At 33.9% G+C, this 24,008-nt stretch overlaps 1 protein-coding gene across 1 annotated transcript in view; it reads right to left on the reverse strand.

Moving 5' to 3' along the window:
* The window catches only part of Ift80 (intraflagellar transport 80), a 130,920-nt gene that overhangs the window by 81,565 nt on the left and 25,347 nt on the right, over positions 1–24,008 (reverse strand). Inside the window, exons 5-6 of the mRNA XM_077793983.1 lie at positions 15,935–16,003; positions 3,611–3,720 (exon numbers count right to left, since the gene is read on the reverse strand). Coding sequence (XP_077650109.1) covers positions 3,611–3,720; positions 15,935–16,003 — 179 coding nt within the window. The remainder of the gene's footprint in view (positions 1–3,610; positions 3,721–15,934; positions 16,004–24,008) is intronic.

Below are 24,008 nucleotides of genomic sequence, written 5' to 3' on the forward strand. Positions count from 1 at the left end.
TATTGAAACTGCTTTATGCTTGTTTACTAATTCCCTTTTTCTTTTTTTTTTTTCCCCCTGTTTTGGGAAACAAAAAAAAACTCTATTTTTTTTTTGTTCTTCTTGTTGTCTTTCTTTTTCATAAACATCTTCTTTAGTACCCTCTTCATTCTCTTCTGTATACTCCCATAAGTTTCTTTCTCTTTACCTTCAACTTTGGTTCATAATTAGACTACTTAGAATCTTCTGTTGCATTTACGATATAATTAAAAAAGTCTTTCACACATAAAAATATTGTGTGTACATATATATACATATATATACATGTATATTCTCTCTCTATATATATATATATATAGATAGATAGATAGAGAGAGAGAGAGAGAATATACATAGAATACATACACATGGATATGTATAAGTCACCCAGAAATTGGCAAACTAGAAAGCAAACATGGAAACCTTGGTCTTAAATGTAATTCATGTCTCCATTTAGTTATTATTACACATGTCATTAAGTGCTAACATAGGCAGAATAATATAAGTAAAAAGAATTAACTTTCCTTGAAGATTTCAGGGTATATTTCAAATGTCTGAGCCATTTAAATTCATATTAGATTTTAAGGGGTTTCTCTTTAGATCCTTTACAATTTTTGTCATTAACAGAAGAAAATATTAAATTACAATCAAACAATCTCAAAGATAAGCAATAATTTATAGCTTGCTTTATTCAGAATTGCAAAATTACACATTTTTAAAAACAAATGTTTTGGTAATGCATGTTTTAATGCACTAGTTCTCACAATTAACTGTGAGAATCAATCCAATATCCTGAAATAAATGAAAACAATACAGAGACATACAGATATACACACACACATAGATGATCTCAAGAGATTCTTTTCAAAGTTACAAAATAAATTTTTACACATTCAGAATTCATGAACAACTATTTTACTGAATACTTGAATGGATAAATTTGAGGGTAAGTGAATTATACCTCTTTTAAAAAGGTAAAAAAAAAAAAAACTATGAACAAAACATGAATTAAATTTTCTTTATAAAATTTCAGGTACTAGCTTATATGTTACGTAGACATTTATATATTACATATAATTCACAGAAAACTTTCAGTGATTTCTCAACTTATTGGGCATTTTATTAAATCCCTTTGAACACCAAACACCTTAAAGCTAGGAACTATGCTCCCTTTCTTTCTCTCTCTCTTTTTTCCTTTCTTTCTAAATAAATTTAGGACAACTATTTTTTATCTGTGTGTGTGATATTAGGGATTGAACCCAGAGCATCATGCATGTGTGAGGCACTGTGTTACATCATAAACACATAAAAGTAAAATAAAGGTATTGTGTTCACCTACAACTAGAAAATAAATATTTAAAAGTAAACAAGTTCTAGATGTGTCTAGAAGGTCTTTTAAACTGCATTCCACAAACAAGAATTAATAAAGCATTTCCTTTTACATACAATCTAAATTCAAATGTGTTTATGCTCAAGGAAATTGCTGCAGGTTTAGTTTCCCAAAAGGAATTTGCATTAACTTGCTACTTATATTTTAACTCCTTTTTTTACTATAGCTGAATTTTGATAATGAATACTTTTCCTTCTCTCCATCACCTTCTAGCTCAAAGGTTCTACCAAATCCCTAAACTACATTCAAACAGATCAATGGTGAAAGAAGCAATTCCAGACATAAGCAGTTTCATTTATATAGCCTAACTGCAAATATCTAAATTCACATAACCAGAAACTAAAAGTTTAAGGTATAAACTAAAAGATTCAACTTGTTTGTTTTTATTGTATAATTTCATAGCAGATTTTCAGAGTGTAAGTAATTGGTATGAAAGGACTTTGACTAGTCCTCTTTTCTCAGATTCTTCTCTTTGCTCAAATTCCTTACCTTAGTTGCATAAGGACTTATATCTCCTATTGCGTGTTTTTTTCCCACAGTTCAGTGCTCTACATGCAGTAAAAATGTAAATGCTGTTGACTATAAGAAAAATTTATTTTCTCTCCTTACTCCCTGAAATCTACCTTAACTATTGAATCTAATGCTTCTTAAAACACTTTTATACCCACTATAATCTGTCAATCTCCATCACCAAATTCCTTGCCCAGGAACTAGTCATTCTACATCATTTTTTTTCTGACCTCCCTAGTTGATTAAAAGGTAGAGATGGTATATTAACTCATAAATAACATAATAGCATATATTAAAACTACTCTCTTTTTTTGGCAGTACTGAAATTGAACACACGCCCTTACCACTTAGTTACATGCTGAGCCCTTTTTTTGAACTTTATTTTGAGGGTCTTGCTACATTGCCCTGGCTGGCCTTGAAGTTGCTATTCTCCTGCATCAGATTGCTGAGCAGCTGGGATTACAGGCATATGCCATTTTGTCTAGCTATAATTACTCTATATTGAATACTTACTATATGCCAGGCACTGTCCTATGAACTTTATAATTTAACTCATTTAATCATCACAATAATCCAAATAAGTAGGTATTGGCATCACCAACTAAGATACCAAAAAGCTGATGCCCAAGGATATTTCATAACTTACCTAAGGTAAGGGAAGATGTGAACTCAGGTGACTGACTAGAAAGCTTATGTTCTTATTACGAAATTATGATGTGTCATTATCAACATATGAAGAAAATTATTCTCTTTTCTTTTTTGAGGGATTGAATTCTGAGGCACTTAACTACTGAATCAGAGTCACAACCCCAGCCCTTTTTATTTTTGAGACATAGAGTTTGAACTTGCAATCCTCCTGCCTCAACTTCCCCAAGCACTGGGATTACAGGTGTGTGCCACCATGCCCAGCTTCATTCTTCCTTTTAACACTGGAATCAAATAACAACATCTTGATAAAGGCTTATAAGTTTTCCATTCATTTATCTGACCTTGACCTGTCTCGATGGCCCTTTTTTTTTTTTTTTTTTTTTTGCTTGCTTTTATGTGGTTCTCTACTTGCCCCTTTATCTCATATTTCTGAACATTTTCTGCTTCCTGGGCTTAGAACAACCTTCCCTCTTCTCCTTTAAGATTCAGCTCCTAACTAAAAGTCTTCTTTCTGAACAGTACAAAAGAAAATGTGAGCTCAACACTTATCCTTAAGATAAATGTTCTCTATGTTATTTGAAAAGTTATATATACATTATTTGTTCTAAATATTATATTGACAACTCCTCCACTCTGAAAATACTAAGAATGCTAGGCTATAGGAAACAGTTCAAGTATTTTAACAGATGATGAAGATAAAAAACAAAGTCTAAGCAAGCTCTTAAAGTTTCATGATTTTGTTTTATTTTGTGTCAACTCTATATATTTGAGGTTGACTGCTAAACTTAAACATAACCCAGTAGTGCCAAATCTTACAATTCAATAGCTCAAAACATTTTTATGATATACTGGTATAATGTAAGTTGGAATAAGGGGGAAATGAACTTTGCCAGAAACATAAACAGATATTCCTATTCTATTATTAAGACTGATAAGACCACACTCTTAAATCCTTTAGACTAAAAAGACCACCCAGAAGAAAGCACCCTCTACCTTAGCAGATAGGCAGATCCTGATGTTAATTTTAAAATGCCTAAGAAGTACCTGTAAAATTTTAGCATTTGGTTGAAGAGGTTTAATGATCAGCTGTTTGCCTGCTGTATAAAGAACCTTTTCTGAATCAGGGCCCCATGCTACTGAATATACTGGTGTTCCTGTAAAAAAGAAGAAACAAAAATGACTGAAAAACTTTCACTATTATGTCTTATAAAAAGGGAGACTATTAAGAGAATCAATAAAGCAATCTGGTATGTTATTTCATCTTTTCCTACTTAATGGTCCTTTCAAACTAGAGAATAGCCTGATATTAAAATACAGACTAAGTTAATACTGACCATTAAAAATCTATTGTAAGCCACTGACATGTTGTTTTTTGTTTTTTTAAATTCATTTTTATTGGTGTACTATAATTTTAAATAATAGTGAGATTCATTATGCCATATTCATATGCATATAATTTGATCAATTTCATCCCCCAGCTCCTTTTACTTCCGTTTTCCCTCCCCTCCATCCACTTACAATATTCTATTCAAAGTCCCTTCCATTATTCTTATCACTACTTTAGTTAGTACATTATAATTATTTGTATAAGCAGTATTTGTTAAGGTATATTCATGCAAGGATATAGGATAATTTGGAAGATTTCTTTCTTCAGTGCTTCCCCATTTCCTCCCCTCTGGAGCCCTTCCTCTACTCTTTTGATCTTCTAATTTTGTAAGATCCACTTTTTTTATTTTATTTTTTTCTTTCTATCTTCTACATAGGAAGAAAACATTCAACACTTGACTTTCTGAGTTTGGCCCATTTCACTTAGCATGAAGTTCTCCATTTCCATCCAATCAGAAAATTTTCATTCTTCCTTATGGCTGAATAAAACTCTATTGTTTATAAATGATATACTAAAATTTTTTCTTTTCCAACCTTTTTATTAGTACATTATATTTGTACATACTGATGGAATTTGTTGTTACATATTCATACATGCACATGATACATAATATAACATTATAATTTGGCCAATATCATTCCTTAGCACTTTCCCCTACCTCCTCACTTCCCACTTCTCTTTTCTCTACTGATCACCTTTTGATTTTCATGAAATCCACCCCCCCCCTCTCCTTTCTTTTCCTTTTTCCTCTCTAGTTTCCACATATGAGAGAAAACATACAACCATTAAACTTCTGAGTTTGATTTATTTAGTTCAACATAATGGTCTCTAGTTCATCCATTTTCCTGCAAATGACATTTTTCCTATGGCTGAATAAAACTCCATGACATTTTCTTTATTCATTCATCCAACATACTATATTTTTAACTAATTTAGATCTTGCTGAGAAAATATGGAGTTCTCAGAAATTTCAGATAGTACACTATCAAAATATATAAAATATACTTCATTTTTAAAGGTATCAACACATATTAGAAAAGTCATGATTTATCATTTCCCTTCAACAGCCACTAATGTTTAAACTTATTTAAACATAGGTGAATAAATTGTCCATGTAAAAATATATTGGTTTACTTACCTTATAGATTAAAAATTCTCAAACCTGAGTTAATTCCCATTCCTTATAGTATAATAGGCAATAGAATTCTCTAGACTACTGATTCAGCGAAATTGTCTCGCCCTAATGCAACCTACCCTTCCTACCTATAAGATCTTAAATGGCAAATTAAATATCAGACTAGAAAAAGTTTTGTTATCTCTCATGTATGGCTTTAGCCTGAAAGCAAGGCTAAGAAAGGGTCATATATGCTATAACTAAGATAAAGTTGACTCATTTCCAGGGGAAAAGCACAAGTTTGATTTACCTACCATATATTAAATTTGATATTGTTTTAATTTTTGGTAGTAATTTAAAGATTATATTTTTTATCTCAATTACATTTAAGAATAGTATTTCTTAACTTGATTACATTCTTAATTACCTTCCAAAAGATTATGCTTCATGTGAGTATAGTTTTGCTTTGAACAGATATGAATACATACCTATTGAAAGCATTTGTTATATGATAATAAATATTCTGTATTTCACTTGCCTCACCCAGCTATAATCAATGTGGAATAAATTTCAATAAAACACATACTCTTCTTTTGTCAAAGTGTTATCTTACTTCTTTTGTGCCATTTTCTTTCTGATCAGGATATAATTCATTTGTGAGCAAGTACCAGTGGTCAAGTTTAGACCCAGTATAAAACAAAACAAAACAAACCCTGAAGCATGGCTTCCACAGTTTGAACTTAAAGTTAAAAAGGGTTTATGTTAGTCAATGATATATATTGCCTTATAGTATAATAGGCAATAGAATTCTCTAGACTACTGATTCAGCAGTAGTCTAATGAATGGAAATCGTCTCTCCCTGATGCAACCTACCCTTCCTACCTATAAGATTGTTGTATTTCAAAGGAACCCATAGAAACTCTTCCCAGCCTCAGAAGGTACTCCTCTATCTTCCATACTCTGGCTGAGGCTAAGACCCTGGAAAACAAATTCAGGACCCCAACAGATAAAAGAAGATGTGAGGCAAGGTTGGGATAGTAGAAAAGGCTTTATTCAGAAGTAGCAGCAGCTCTCAGCTTCTAGCCCCACCCCCTAATCCTTCCATAGGCCTTTTTATATGCAGGCCAAACAAAGAAAGCACACTGCCAACATGTTACATAAGTGAGCTCATGCTCACTAGCAAATGTTTATGACCTTGGGAATATATCCTGAATCAGGGTGTTTATGACCTTGGCTATGTACTAAAAACATAGTCTGCTGGAATTCTTGGTAAGAAAGCCTAACTATAGCTATTTGGGGCCTGACCTATACTTGGTAAGTATATTCTCAGCAAATATTCTCCAGGAGTAGTCAGGAGCTGACCTGAGCTTCAAAGCAAATCTCCAAATAAGGGATTTAACTTATTTAAAAAAAAAAAAAAAATCCAGAAAATGTAAGGAAAAATTTCAGATGTTTCAAATGTGGTTCTTGGTAAAGACTAGAAGGGATTAGAATGGGAAGATACTTATATCAAGATGATAGAATTGTAGGTTCCTTCTTTACTTCCATTATTATAGATATAGCTTTTGTGCAAAACAATAAATTAATATATTTTAGTTTACAGGCTATCAAATCTTCATTGAATTCATTAAGTAAAATTATACTTTCCTGAGGGTGTATACTAAACTATGACAAACATCTACCTCAAGGAAATAATTCAGTAAATACAACTCCCATTGAGTTATACAGGATGCAACCTTAGGCCCACAGTTATGGTAAAAGGCACAGCTGGGGTACAGGATGAGGAGCTAGGGATGCTTTCATCCTTCCAGTCTTAACATTTATTTGTAGCCCCATTAAATCAGCTGGGTCACCATTTTCTTGTTTATAAACCTTTCTTCAGAATACTTATCTGCCCTGTTGGAACAAGGAGAAAATTTATTTCCTGCTTAAATAATAATTGTTAAACAATAATTTTAAAGTAACAAGTATCATTTATGATATAAAACCAAAATAGCTTATAGAGGAAAAGTAAAATAATTCCTTTGTTATAACACATTCATTTGTTATAACCACATTCCTTCCATCAAAATAAAAGCAATAGAAACAAATATGAAGTTCTGTATAAGCAGCAGTAAATAATATCAACAACTAAGTCTCATTAGTTCAACTCTTAACCACTAAAACTTCAAAAAGCATACAATATCAAGAACTAAGAGACGTCTTCATTATATTCATTTCTTACATTTAAATAAAATATTAAGTGTGAAATTAAGTATATTACTATATATGTAAATTACTATATTACTATAAATGTAAAAAGGAGATGAACATAGTTATATAAATTTCAATTTGGTTAGTTCTAATGAAGATCAGTATTCAAAGTGATTAATTAGCTTCACAAAGAAAAGAACAATTTCTATTATGAAATTCCATTAAAAGTTGGAACAAATCCATAACATTTTAAATATTGGTACAACCATACCTATTAAAGCATGAATTATTCCTAGTGCTGTATTTCACAATGCAAAATCAGTATGGAAATAATAAATTAAGGCTCCAGATTGAATTACTTTAAAACAAAGAGTTTAGCAAATTATTTAAAAAGACGTTATTGCCTTCATTATTAACAAAAATGGGCAAAAATCAAGAAAATAATTGTATAATACTTAAATAATTTCTTACTTTTTATAATGGGAATTTTTATTTATGCTTCATTTCAGTTGAGACACTCAAAAATATCTTGTTTTTCTGACTTTGTACACTAAAACCATGTGACCTTTTTGACATTTTTTAAGAAACCACATGCACCTGGGGTTGTGTTAAATGTCAGGCCCTTATCTCTCTGTGAAACAAATTATCTAAATTCTTTCAACCTGTTGAAGGCATTTTAAACCACAGAAGAGGAGACAAAAATGTATTTCAGTTGTTTTAAGGAAGTACCTGGTGAAACATGTTTTTCACATTCACACTATAAAAGTATCCCCTAACAGTTGTTTTTGTATGTTTTTAAGAAAGTATTTGAAACAAACTGTTCACTATTATAATGAAGCATTAGCTATCTTTGCCTTGAATGTAATGTAGGTCTGGAATGAGTGAATTTAAGTACAGTACTTAGAATAAAGTCTAGCACTAAATATGTACTGTTTACTGCTACTACTAGAAATGACTTCAAAATGCAATAAGCAACCATTAGAGTTTATTATGCTCTTCTTCATGTTAGCAGGTACTCAGTTTTTTTAGCAAGCTCATTAAGAATTTAAAAGCCAAGAATTATTTTGCTTTCCTTCTATATCAGGGAATACGTACTAACCATATCAAATGGGAGTTATTTCAAAAACAGCAACTTTTTGGTTATGTATGTCACTGGGTCAGTATAAGAAAAAGCTTAAATAAAAGCATTTATTTATTTAGTTTCTATCCTCAGTCATCTCTCCCTTAGGAGTCTCAATTTCCTCTATAGCATCATTTTTCTTCCTTCACCTTTGCATAACTGACTTCCAAGTTAATATTTTAGCCTTCACTTTTGAGCTATTAACACATTTCCACTTGTCCAAAGGCATCTCCATACTAGAATTTCAAATTCTACAATATTCAAAAACTATTATCCCTTGGCCAGGCACAGCAGCGCAAGCCTGTAGTCCCATTGGCTCAGGAGGCTGAGACAGGAGGATCACAAGTTTAAAGCCAGCCTCAGCAAAAGTGAGGCGGGAAGCAACTCAGTGAGACCCTATCTCTAAATGAAATACAAAATAGGGCTGGGAATGTGGCTCAGTAATAGAGTGTCCCTGAGTTCAATATCCAGTACAAAAAAAAAAAAAAAACCCTACATCCCTCCACACATATTCCCTAATTTTTTTCCTCTTTCTTAACTCTTTACTGCTTACAAGATATTAATCCCTTTCAGCCCCTCAGAACTGTTCACTTTTTTCAATTATTATTGCCATTACCTTCAAACTTTAAATAGCACTAGCACAGGACCTTTCAGAAACATCCTTACTAGCCACCTCCATTTAATACTCCACGTCCTCTTATTTACCCTACACATAACTGCTGAGGTAATATTCGTAAGTCACTGTCTCCTACTTATATTTTTTTAAGGTTTTGTATTCTTACAGAATAAACTCCAAAACCCTACGGCTGTTGGAATCCTGGCCCCTCTGACAGTACTACACTCTAGTATTATCCTCAGATAGCCTATACCCTAGCCCTAAAGATCTACTCCCATTTACCTAACTTCTGTGCCTCTTGCTCTTCTGTCTCTATGCTTCTAGTCACGCTAGCTTCCTTCATAATTCTATTCCAATACCAACAAACCCATTTCTTCATCCTTCAGAGTCCAGTAAAAAAAGATGCTGCAATATTTGCTAGAAAACCTTTCAAGGACCTTCTCTCCATATAAAGCATTATATCTGCCTCCCTGATCTCCAATGGCAATACATAGCAATGAGCATGCTCTACCTTATGTTATAGTTATTTATATTTCATCACTTTATTAGATTTATTATACATAAGTTCCTTGTTTCATTATCCCATTCCTTCATTTGAAAATAGGAGGAAATGTCTTATTGGTTTATAGTACTGCTTTATCCCAATTTGAATTCATAATTAAAATATAGAGTGTATCACACTGATCTAATAGCAATTATTCTTAACCTATGTATTTATTTTTTCTCTAATAAAAAGCAATAACTTTTCATACATACCAGTAATAATATTTTTATAAGTCAAATTTTCCCCAAAAAAATGGGATTAATAAGCTTTCTGTATTAAAGAACAAGGTTATTACTATGATTGTTTTCTAGGTGAATGTCCAGCCCCAATAATCAAAAAATGAAGGCAGGAATTAATTTCTATTCATCAAGAAAGAAGCATAATTAACATAGACATGAAGACAAAAATCATAAGTATCTTCAACAATGTTTATGGAATTCCAAGTTTCACAATAATTTGTTATTTTGTATTTCTGTATCAAAAGTTTTTTCTCATATGTGGAAGACAGCAGGAAAGAAAGAAAAAAAGGGATATAATGAAAGTAGGAGAGACAATAGGGCAGAAGAAGAGGAAGAAGAGAAGGGAGGAGGGGAGAGTAAGAGGTGAAAAATAGGGATTAATTTTGACCAAATTATGTTGTATGCATGTACAAATATATCCCAATGAAACCCACTATTCTTTATATTAAATGCACCAATAAATCAACTTTTTAAAAAACAACAAAAAGACTATAATGGCACACAAAAAAAATGCTGTGCAAAATGTCAAAAACAACAACAACAAAAAATGCAGTTTCTCTATTCACTAGAAAAGAGTCCCTACTTCACCCGCCTTATCTTCCTACTTGAGCCTTTAACATCTACTACCTCTAACTCTCAGTAGCTCAGATTCACAATCACTCCAAATCTGCAGTTTCTATGGAAGACTTTATAAATAATCAGGGAACTGAGGATATAGCTCAGTGACAGAGAGCCAAGGTAGGCCCTGGGTTTGACCCCAGCAATGCAAGTAAGTAAATAAATAATCAATCAGGGATTTTTCCTTCTGGATTAGTGATGTTACAACTACTTCTCTAATGATTTTTCCAGAGGTGAAATGAAAAAAGCCTACCTTATTAAGAAAAGTAGAGGTGGCAGCAATGATTAAAAACTCAAAAATTAAATGCATAGCTCTATTATTTTAATGCAAAAAAAGACATCAGATTACTAGTGAAATACTAACAGGTTAACTAAAATAGAAAAGTAATCTAATTCAATTTTTCTTACTAATATCATAATTAATATAAATCAAATTACTGTTGAAATACCATGTTAACTAAAATAGGAAAGTCAATCTAATTTTATTTTATTTAAATCATAACTAATATAAACCTTAAGTGAGAACAGTAAGATAAAAAATAGGACAAAAAAAGATGAACTCTTTCAAAGTCATTTAATGCTAAAAAAATTATAGCTCTTTGGAATTTGAGGAAAAATACTATTTATTACATGATACAATAATAATAATTTTTTTAAGACATAGTGTTTTAGTATATTGTCCAAACTGTTCATGAACTCCTGGATTCAAGTGATTCACTCGTCTCCATCTTTCTAGCAGCACTGTGCTTGGCTAAGAAATCCAATTTTTCAAATGGGAAAGGGTTTGACTGGGTATTCCCCCCCCAAAAAAAAATATACAAAAAGGCTAATAAGCAAATAAAAAGATGCTCAATCTCACTAGTCATCAGGGAAATGCAAATCAAAACTACATTGATTTGCATAAATCCACACCCACTAGATTATAATTGAAAAGATAAATTGGTAGAGTACATGCTTAGCATACAGGAGGCCCTTTTTTCAATCACACACACACACACAAAAAAAAAAAAAAAAAAAAAAAAACAAAGGCCCAGCACCATGCCTATAATCCCAGAAGCTTGGGAGGCTGAGAAAAGAGGATCATGAGTTCAAAGCCAGCCTCAGCAAAAGCAAGGTGCTAAGCAACTCAGTGAGACCCTGTCTCTAAATAAAAATATAAAATAGGGCTGGGCATGTGGCTCAATGGTCAAGGGCCCCTGAGTTCCATCCCTGGTACTCCCCCCTCAAAAAAATAAAGAGAAAAGAAAGAAAAGAAACATGATAGCAGGCATTGACAAGGATATGGAGAAACTGGAACCTTCAATTATTGTGGTTGGATATGTAAAATGGTACATCTGCTTTAGAAAATAATTTGAGAGAGATTTTTATGTATGATGAAATGAAACTATCTCCAAGATAGGTCATGATTCCAGCAAAAAAAAAAAAAAAAAAAGACAAAAAACAAGTATACCATAATAGTATGCAACCAGTTGTTTATAAAAGAAAAATATATAAATGCATATTTGCTACACAAAAAACTGGTGGGCAAGGAAAAGCTCAGTGGTAGAGTGTTTGCCTAGCATGTATGAGGCATTGGGTTCAATCCCTAGTACCTAAATCAAACAAACCAATTGGTAACACTAGTTGCCTATAGAAATATGATCTGGATATCTAGAAGACAGGGGCAATATGAGAGACATGGGTAATATTTAAAAGGATAAAAAAGATATAAAATAACACTACAAAAACTAAGCACATAATCCCAGCTACTCAGAAGACTGAAGTGAGAGGATGGGAAACTTCAGCCCAGCCTAGCCAACAGAGCAAGACCCTGACACACACACAAAAAAAACAAAACAGGGCTGGGGATGTGGCTCAAGGGGTAGCACGCTCGCCTGGCATGCGTGCGGCCCGGGTTCGATCCTCAGCACCACATACCAACAAAGATGTTGTGTCCGCCGAGAACTAAAAAATAAATATTAAAAATTCTCTCTCTCTCTCTCTCTCTCTCTCTAAAAAAAAAAACAAAACAAAACAATGTTTATGTGTTATCTATTAAACAAATTAAGACAAAAATACAATGCTATACACTAAAAATAAAATTTTAAATCAATGTTATTGAAAGTCAGAGTTGCAAACTCAAAGCATTCAGATAGTTATGTTGTGTTCTATCATGTAATGCAAATGAATGAAGTAGGTAGGAGTATAGAAAAATAAGTAGAAAACCTTAAAAATATAAAACTGAAGCAACTGCTACTAAACTCTGACTGTACTTATGTCAGATAGCAAGCCCAATATTACTGCCCATTTTTCAAAAGAAACAGGAAATCTAGCCAGGTGCAGCAGTGCACACCTGTAATCCCAGCTGATTAGGAAGCTGAAGCAGGAAGATCGCAAGATCAAAGTCAGCCTCAGCAAGTTAGCAAGGCCCTAAGCAACTTAGTGAGATCCTGTCTTAAAATAAAAAATAAAAAGGACTAAGACTGTGGCTCAATTGATTGAGTGCTCCTGAATTCAATCCTGGTACCAAAACAAAAAACAAACAAACAAACAAAAAAAAACAGGAAATTTAAATATGTATGTAAAATGTCCTCACTTTAATACTGGGTCTCCACCATGCCCAGTAAAATAGATTCATCCCACAGGTCCCTGTTTGTAACCTCCAATATTATAGAAAGCCCCTAATTTATGAACATGTGTCTCCGACTTATAAGTTTGAAAACTCTGAACACATTTTCCCCTAAGAGTAAAATAAGTAGTTTTTAGTAAATAATAGTTTTTAGTAAATAAGTAAAATAAGTAGCTGGTTTCCAGATCCATTAGTCCAGGTAAACTACAGTACTGAACAAATAGTACTATTATCCTGACTTCTATGACTAACAATTTTTACATTAAAGAAATTATTCTATTTTGGACTTTGGAAAGTCTAAAGCGGTAGATCCAAGGGTATCAAATGAGGAAACGGCAAAAACAAAAGGAAAGAAAAGGAGCATTGGGGAGGGGGGCTCCTTTTTACTCATTAGAAAAAAGCATAATTACCATAAACATGGAAACAAAACCACAAGGATGCTTTCAGCACTATTTATAGATTTTAATATATACAATAATTTTAGTTTCTATTATTTCATTTTTATATCAAAATTTACAGTTTCTCTCTTCAATAGAGGCAGGAGTTCCTCATACCCACCTGCTTTGCCTTTTGACTTACACTTTTAGCATCTTACTCTCAGTAGTTCAGATTTATAATCATCCTCAAAACTTACCGAGGAAGTTTATTAAAAAAAAAATTTTTTTAAAGACCGGGGTTGGGAATGAGCTCATGATCACTAAAGTGCCTGCCTACCATGCATATAAGGCCCTGAGTTCAATCCCAAGCACCACAAAAAGAGTAATAATAATAAAAATAATCAGAGGCTTTTTCTGATTATGAAGGGAAAGAATCTTGGGAAAGAATTCAAATCTTTGATGGTGGAAACTGGGATAATCTTTCAAAATTTCTCCAGAGATCTGTGTCATTTGTAGGCAACAAAAGTGATGAGAAGAAAGAAAGGAAGGAAGGAGACTGGATACATGCCCACAATCCCAGCAACTCAAGAGGCTGAGAAAGGAGAACAAGGTCAAGGCCAGTGACCATGTCTCCAGATAAAAAATAAAATGAGCTGGGGGTATAACTCAGTGCTAAAGCACCCTGGCTTCAATCACCACTGTGGAAGAGAAGAAAGTGGAGCACCAGTGGGAAGGAAAAAAGGATGTCTCAGTGACAACAACAGCTGACACTACTGAAATTTCCTGCAGTCCTTGTAAGGGGCTGATTTCTAGAAGAATTCTGTCCATTGCTCATAAATCACTCATCACAAAGTAAGAATGCCACATAATTTATATAATTAGCTTTAGCAGAAAAATCTATAGTGGCTGAGGTTGCAGCTCAGGGGTAGAACATGTACCTAGCAACGGACAAAGCCCTGAATCCAATCCCCAGCACTGAAAAAAAAATTCAATAAAGAAGAAAGCAAATTGTCATGCCCACTAGAAGATTAAAGAAATATTAATTTCCTAAAGGTAGATTTTTTAAAAATTTTTTTAGTTGTTGATGATCCTTTATTTATTTATTCATTCATTTGTGGTACTGAGAATCGAACCCAGTGACTCACACATGCTAGGCAAGTGCTCTACCACTGAGCTACAATCCTAGCCCTCTAAAGGTACATTTTATCACTTCATTACTAAAGTAATAATAAACTGACTTTTTTAAAACTGAAATTCACTCATGACTACTTCTAAGAACTCTACATTTTTTACCCATGGATAATATTCTACCTGGAAATTATTTGTAGCAAAGATGCAATCTCAGAAGAGAAATACTACTTAGTACTTCCAGTTACTTTGTTAACATTTAGTTAATGGATACCTAAAGAATCTCATTTTAACATTATCCTAAGAGTAAACATGATTTTTAAGATGAAATCTGGAAATTTTTGGAAGTCATTTATTGATGCTTCATACTATAACCTCATCATATAATTCTGAAGAATAAGCTACAAGTGTTTTGGCATTCTGTCTTTGAAGATCAGCTCACATTGCTCTCAGGTTACCAGTAAAACTGCTTTACCGTCCTACTTAAAATCTAATTAGGGGCTGGGGTTGTGACTCAGTGATAGCACATGTGAGGCCCTGGGTTCGATTCTCAGCACCACATATAAATAAATAAAATAAAGGTCCATTGACAATTATAAAAATATTAAAAGAAAACAAAATTTTTTTAAAAAAACTAATTAGAAAAATCAATTTGTTACATAGAAAAAAAGTCACATGTGCTATAAATTCCAACAGAAATGACCATTGGATCGACTTACTGTCTCTCCTTTCCATTAATAAGGAACAAGAGATGCTCCTTTAAAAATAGTGAAGTTCACCAAGTTTCAGATCATCAGAATGTCTGTTCCCCTCTATTAGGATAGAAATTATATGCACAACATAATTTAGAAAGGGTGCTAATAATATGAATTCATTGGGACTTTTTAAGTAAGGTGATTCTTGTTTTTTGTTTTTGCTTTTTGTAGTTGTAGACAGAATGCCTTTATCTTATTGGTTTATTTTTATATAGTGCTGAGGATTGAACCCAGTGCCTCACCCATGCTAGACAAGCATTCTGCCACTGAGCTACAACCCCAATCCCAAGTGATACTTTTAATGTCTTCTATGACTATGATTTACTCAACTAGACACCCACCCCTAATCAGTACAGAAAATGTACCAAAAGCTTCAGAATTACTTTACAAGAATATTTAGCCTATAATTGCCTTTATATAGATTCACTAACATAAGGAAAAATCCCATGAGTATTTCATGTATTTCTTGGCTTGAACAATATGGTTACCATGTCCACCAGGTATCATAGAAAATAAGGGGAAAAAGTATAAATAGAAAGAAGAGAGTCTAGGCTTTGAATTTAACCAAAGTCAGTCTCAACCACTATACTGAATTGATTCTAAAGGAAAACATTAAGGCATTTATATTTTATAACTTTCAAAAATAAAATTATCAATTATAAAACATACCTTGCTGAGCTAAAGTTGATCTAAGCATCCCAGTCTTTGACCAAATTTTAATTTGTCCATCTTCTCCAACTGAAAATAAAGTAAACTATTAAATTTGCATATAAAGTCAACAGTATTGATATAATGCATATTTAAAATTTGGATATAACTTACTCTAAATGATAGAAAGAAAGCTTTAGAAATGGAAAAATTACTTTAAAACAATTTTGTCAAAATATCCTAACTGCCATGACTAAAATTAAACTATTAAATTTGCATATAAAGTCAACAGTATTGATATAATGCATATTTAAAATTTGGATATAACTTACTCTAAATGTTAGAATGCTTTAGAAATGTAAAAATTAATGGAAAAGTTACTATAAAACAATTTTGTCAAAATATCCTAACTGCCATGACTAAAATTGTATTTTTTTCCTTCAATTTAAAAGCCTTACTGTTATTCATATACTGCTTCCATTGTCAAAGTAATCACCATTTTAGAATTCTCAGAGAAAGCCAGGTGCAGAGGTACAGGCCTATAATCCTAGCAATTTGGTTTGGCTGAAACAGGAAGATTACAAATTTAAGACAGGTTTGAGCAACTTGGTGAGAGCCTATCACAAAATAAAATAAAAAGGGCTGGGGGTTGTATCTCAGAGCTGAAGTACCCCTGGGTTCAATCCCCAGTACCAAACATACACACACACACACACACACACACACACACACCAACAAAAACAACAAGAGAAATACTGTTAGTGTAGTAAAAACTACTGCAACCAAACTCCAGTGAGTTGGGGACTGAATGAAATGAAATGATGGACTATTCTGTGGAATAGCTTAGCTAAAAAGGAAAGAAAGAAGACATGGTAGCAAGGTATGTTAAGGATTTTTGTACTTATTTTAATTTATTTTTTATTTTATTTTAGGCAGTGCTAGATAAGCATTCTAACTGAGTTATAGCCCCAGCCTGGAATTCATTGTCCTTCTTAATTTTTAAAATAAGTGACATCTAACCACCTTTTTACCATGAAAAAGAAGCCACTGAAAAAGTAATTTAAGATACATGTGAGACCACTAATGAAATTTTAGAGTAATTTAGCAAGAGAAAGAAATAAAAGGAAAACAAATAGGAAGGAAAGAAATCAAAGTATCGCTTTTTGTAGACTACATGATCCTATATTTTAGAAGATTTCAAATGCTCCACCAGAAGACTTCTAGAGCTGACAAACAAATTTGGCAAAGTAGAAAGATACTAAATCAGCATACAAATCCACTGAGAAAGAAATCAGAAAAACAATTCTATTTACAATAGCCTAAAAACAAAACAAACAAACAAAAAACCTGGAAATAAATCTAACCAAAGATATGAAAGACCTCTACAATGAAAATATAAAAACATAACATAACATATGTTATGTCATCAATAGGTAGAATTAATATTGTTAAAATGGCTATATTACTAAAACAATCAAATACTAATGACATTCTTCAAAGATCTAGAAAAAAATTTCTAAACTTCTTATGGAAGAACAAAAGACCCAGAATAGCCAAAAAAAGAAAAAAAAAAAAAGGAACAATCATAATACCCTATTTCAAAATATATTACAGAGCTACAGTACCTAAAACAGCATGGCACTGACATAAAAACAGGTAGACCAGTAAAATAGAAGACAGACACAAACCCGAACAGATACAGTCATCTCATCCCTGACAAAGAAACAAACATATGTTGGAGAACACAGTCTTTTTAACAGACAATGATGGGAAAACTGGATATCCACATGTAGAAAAATAAAACTAGATCCCTATCTCTCAACCTGCTCAAAAGTCAATGCAAAATGGATTAGAGAACTATGAATTAGACCAGAAATTGTTCAACTGCTAAAAGAAAATGTAGGATAAACACTCTAACATATAAGCACAGGCCCTATCTTCCTCAATAGGACTACTAAAGTTCAGGAAACAATACAAAAATTAATAAATGGGGTGGCATTAAATTAAAGAACTTCTACACAACAAAGGAAACAACAGAGTATAAAGACATAATGGGAGATCTTTGCCAGCTACTCCTCTGACAAAAGGATTAATATCCAAAATATATAAAGAACTCAAAAAACATACCAACAAAAACAACACAATGAATAAGTGGGCAAATGAACTAAACAGATATTTTTCAAAGGCACAGATGGCCAATAAATAAAAAAATGTTCAATATATGAAAAAATGTTGTCATCAGGGAAATGCAAATCAAAACTACACTGAGATTTCATTTCCAGTTAAAATGGCAATCCAACCATCAAGAATACAAAAAGCCAGTGTGTTGGCACAGGCCTGTATTCCCAGGGGCTCATGAGGCTGAGCAAGAGGATTAAAAGAGTTTAAAGGCAACCTCAGCAAAAAGCGAAGTACTAAGCAACTCAGTGAGACCCCGTCTCTAAATAAAACACAAAATAGGGGGCTGGGGTTCCGGCTCAGTAGTAGAATGTTTGCTTAGCTTGTGTGAGGCCCTGGGTTCCATCCTCAGCACTACATAAAAATAAAGACAGTGGGTCCATCTACAACTAAAGATACATATTTTTTTAAAAAAATAATACAAAATAGGGTAGGGGTTGTGGCTCAGTAGTTGAGTGCCCCACCAATCTCCAGTATCCACCCCCTCAAAAAAAGAAAATCAACAACAATAAATGCTGGAGAGATGGGAAATATGAATTCTGTTGGTGGAATTGTAAATTACTGTAACAGTGGTACACTTTATGCTTTGAATATAGCCTTGGCTGCTCTGCCAATGCAATTTATTTTTAAAATGGACATGTTTCTTTCTGTTCCTCACTCCCTGCTCCTCCCTGATCTCTTCCCATCCCTAATCTCAGGGGAAACAGGGTTACCTTTCTTCCCCATCCTAAGCAGACTTATCTGACCTTGAGTACACATCCACCATAAGAACAAAGTAATCCAGACTTTGGGGCTGGTACCAGAAGATCTCAGAAATGACTATGTCCCAAATTAACAAGTGATTACAATTCCAACAAAGAACACATGGAATGTAGCCTTTGAATCACCTCTTTACAAACTCCTTTCCCGCAGAATCACAGCTTTTGGGATAGGTGTCTGTTGTGTTTCTCCTTCATTAGTGTTAGACCAGGACTCAAGAAAAGACCACTGACTCCAATTAAAATCAAATTAAAGCAAGCTTATTATTTCGACCGGCCGGGCTGCCTTTCCCTCCCAAAACGGCGGGAACAAGACAGCCACCCCACCTTTCCTACAGCCCAGCTTTATAGCCCAGAAAGTTACACAAAAGGGGGGTTACAGATAACAGAACTCTGACAAGCATCACACTAATGGTAGTTTACTTTTTTTTTTTTTTTGCTGGCCCCAACATCAGAATTTATGAGGACCATTAGAGCCTCAGAGAGGGTCGTTGTCTGGCCAGGGAAGGCCAATAATTATGAGGTATCACTAAAGTTTCAGAGGGGGCTGCTATCTGGTCAGAGAGTCAGGCATGGGTGAGTTCAAGGCACGGGCAGGCATTCCAAGCAGGTTCAGAATCTGCAGTAATTTATAGTAAAGCCGAAATTATCTTTTCATGGCTTTGTGGCGAGATGGCTCCCAATTTTAATAAAAGATCAGGTTGGGTCTATCAATTAGCAAAGCAATAAACCTTTTTTTTTTTTTTTTTTACCTTTTTTTTTTTTTTTCCTCAAAACTGTGTCCTCATTATTGGATTGGCATCAGAGACAAGGACCAAGCTTTCCGTAATATAACTACTATGCAAATCAGCATGGAGTTTCCTCAAATGTCAGGAATGAAACTTTCATATGACCTAGCTATACCAGTCCTCAGTATTTATCCAAAAGAATTAAAGTCAGCATCTATTACTGATACATATATATCTATGTTTACTGCTGGGCAATTCATAATAGCCCAGTGTGAACAAGATTAAACATCCATCAACAGATGAATGGATAAAGAAAATGTGGTATACATATATATACAATGGAGATTTATTCAGTAATTTAAAAAAAGAATGAAGTCATTTGCAGGAAAATGGACAGAGCTGGAAATCATCATGTTAAGTGCAATAAACCAAACTCAGAAAGTCAAGGGTCCTATATTTTCTCTCATATGTGGAAGCTAGAGAGAAAAAAGGAAGAAAAAGGATCTCATGAAAATACAAGGGAGACTAGCAGCGTAGAAAAAAGCAGGGGAGGAAAAAGAGGAAGGGAAGGGAAGGAAGAAGGAAATAAAATTGACCAAATTATATGCATATATGAATATGTCACAATGGATCTGGTAACATGGTTTTTATTATACATCAATAAAATTATTATTTTTTAAAATACAGATTACAGAAGGGACAATTCACCAAGAAAGCCCTCTGACCAAAAGCCAGGTGATAGCTATGGTAGTTTTAAAACACATCCACAAATTATCTGTTATCCCATCCCCTTCAAAAGATAGAGCTTAATTCTCTCTCCTTCAGTGTGGGCTGTACTTAGCAATTTGCTTCTAATGAACTAGAATATGATGGCAATGATAGAGTATGATTACTAAGAGTAAGTCACAAAAAAATATTGTGGATTCTATCTTGTTCTTTTTTTGGATCACTAGGACAAGCAGCTGCCATGTTATAAAAATACAGCCCTATGGAGATGCTTATGTGGCAAGGAAATTAGTCTCCTGCCAAAGCCAGAGAGGAACTAAGGCCTCTTCCCTTACCTATTGAGGCAGGTAAGTAAGTCACCTTGGAAATGGATCTTTCAGCCCTAGTCAAGCCTTGGTATGACTATAGTCTCATCCAACAACTTGAGTGAAACCTCATGAGAGACACTGAGCCATAAAGAGTCATCCACCTAAATTGCTCTCTGACCCACAGAAACTGTCAAATACTACACATTTATTATTAAAAGTCATGAATTGTAATCCCAGAGACTCAGGAGGCTGTCAGGAGGATCGTGAGTTCAAAGTCAAACCTTAGCAAGTCAGTGAGGCCCTAAGCAACTTAGCAAGACCCTTTCTCAAAATAAAATATAAAAAAAGGATTGGGAATGTGGCTCAGTGTTTAAGCACCCTGGATTCAATCCCCAGTATCAAAAAAAAAAATTATGAACTATGCAGTAGTAGATAATTTTGTGAAGATGAGATATGAGAATACTCTCATAAGGAAGATAAGGAAGAGATAAAAGGAAGATAAAAGTCAGTCAGAGGGGATGTGGCTCAAGCGGTAGCGCGCTCGCCTGGCATGCGTGCGGCCCGGGTTCGATCCTCAGCACCACATACAAACAAAGATGTTGTGTCCACCGAAAACTAAAAAATAAATATTAAAATTCTTTCTCCTCTCTCTCTCTCTCTCTCTCTCTCTCTCTCTCTCTCTCTTAAAAAAAAAAGTCAGAATATTTTTAATTTTGAAATTTTAAAGAATCACAACTTTTATTTATCTCAAATTTGACTACTCTAAAACCTTTCTTTGAACTAAAAAAAAAACAAACAACTCAATAAATGGATAAAAGAACTGAATAGACACTTCACAAAAGAAATATGGTCAAAAAAATGTTCAACATCTCTAGCAATTAGAGAAATGCAAATTAAAACTACACTTAGATTCCACTCACTCCAGTCAGAATGGCAACAATCAAGAATACAAGTAACAAGACAAGGGGTATAGCTCAGTTGATAGAGTGCTTGCCTCATATTCTCAAGGCCCTGGGTTCAATCCCCAGCACCACCAAAAAAAAAAAAAAAAAAAAAATACAAGTAAATGTTGCCAAGGATGTGGGGGAAAGGGTACACTCATACATTGCTGGTGGGACTATAAATTGGTGCAATCACTCTGGAAAGCAGTATGGAGATTCCTCAGAAAACTTGGAATAGAACCACCATTTGACCCACTCCTTAGTTTATACCCAACAGACTTAAAATCAGCTGTACTACAGTGACACAGCCACAACAATGTTTATAGCAGCTCAATTCACAATAGCTAAGCTATAAAACCAACCTAGTACCTACCCTTCAACAGATGAATGGATGAATAAAATATGATATATAAACACAATGGACTATTACTGAGCCATAAAAAAGAATGACTTTATGACATTTACTGGAAAATAAAATGGATTTGGAGACTATGATGCTAAGTGAAATAAGCCAATCCCCCGCCCCCTCCAAAAAGGTTGAATGTTCTAATATGTGGAGGCTAATACAACAAAATGGAGGAGGGGAAGAATAGACGTTCACTGGATTAGACAAAAGGAAATGAAGGAAAGGCAGAGGAGAAAGGAATAGGAAATGATTCTGACATAACTTTCCTATGTATATATATGAATACACCACAGTGAATTTCTACATCATGTACAACCACAAGACTGGGATCCTAATTAGAATAAAATGTACTCTATGTTTGTATATAACTAAAAAGAACAAAAACTTTAAAAAATAATAATAATAAAATAAAGACTTCTTTGACAGAACTGTCTCTAAAAGAAAAGAAAATCAACAAGATGAGGAGCTCTGCATCCACTGCAGACTGTATAAAGATGTTTGGCTCACATAGACTCCAAGGTGAGAGGCCTGCTGCAGGCCAGATAGCCAAGCTTGGGCCAAAGAGCTCTTCCTGGGCAGATCCAAGAACACTTAATGATATCAATCTACTTGTGAGATCCATGGAAATGTTCTTCACTGAAGATGCCTTTGTCATCACAGACTCCTATTGTTGCCTGGGCCTTTCCAGCCAAGTAGAAGTGGCTGGAGCAGATCAGCTTGGAAGGGTCTATCACCTTGACCCTAGCAGCACATCTTGGCTATCCTTCATCTCAAGGTCAATTGACTATGGATTCCATCTAGTCCTTCTGGAGGAGGAATGAGGCCTGCTTACTTTTACGAGAACTTAGGAAGTTCATTTTGAAAATGCCAGAGTGCCCATTCCAAATGTCCTTGGAGAAATTTTAATCAGTTCCAAGGGTATCTAGCTGCTCCTACAAGAGCCTCCAGCCCCAAAATTCAAACTGCTCTGTAGCAGGAGAGTACACTAGGACAAAGCACCTGTGGGTACCTGGTATCAGTCTCATGCACGACTTAAATGCAGGATGAGGAAAAGATACTGCAGTGAGTAGGAACATATCACCCTGTCAAGTTTCCTAAGGAGAGACGCAATAAAATGACATTCTAATATAGCAACTGGGTCTAGAGAGTATAAATGGAGAAGAGGTACAAAGATGTCTAACATCCAAGTGTGGGATAGATGATTATTCTCGGCTTTCCTGTCAAATATATAAAAATGCATACATATATAATATTTTTCACTTTTTAAGATTATTTTGAGTCAGGGTCTTTTTTCAAATGCAGAAGGTTTCACTATGATGCTGAGACTGGCTTCAAATCTGTAATCCTTCTGCCTCCGCCATGTGCCACCATACCTGGCTTATCATTCAACTTTTATAAGAAGGATGCTACAGGTGGAAGTGATGGCAAAAGTTCAAGGTCAGCCTCAGCAATTTAGCAAGATGCTATCTTAAAAGTAAAACATAAAAATAACTGGAGATACATCTCACTGGCAAAGCAACCCTAGGTTCAAACTCTAATAACAAAAGAACATTCTGCCATTTAAAATAACATGGATGAAGCTAGAGGACTTCGAGGTAGGTGAAATGATCCAGACACAGAAAGAAATATATTACATACTCTAAGTGTAGAATCTGGAAAAAAAAAAAAAAAGTTGAATGTATAGAGAACAGAGGTTACTAGAAGACAACAATTAATAATACTGCATCATATACTAGAAATTCCAAAGAGTATAATTTTAATTGCTCTTATTGAAGAATGAATAATTATGCAACACAATGGATTTTATTAACATATATCTACTATACATATTAATAAGATTTGGTGTGATATTTTCATGTATGCATACACATGTACATAATGTCCAACCACTCTTCTTCCACTCTTTTTTGGTACCGAGGACTGAACTCAGGGGCACTAGAACACTAAAAAATGTTCACAAATCACATCTCCAGCCCTATTTTGTATTTTATTTAGAGACAGGGTTTTAATGTTGCTAAGGCTAGCTTTGAACTTGCAATCCTCCTGTTTC

Source organism: Urocitellus parryii, chromosome 2 (genome assembly GCF_045843805.1).
Source record: "Urocitellus parryii isolate mUroPar1 chromosome 2, mUroPar1.hap1, whole genome shotgun sequence".
Lineage (NCBI taxonomy): Eukaryota > Metazoa > Chordata > Mammalia > Rodentia > Sciuridae > Urocitellus > Urocitellus parryii.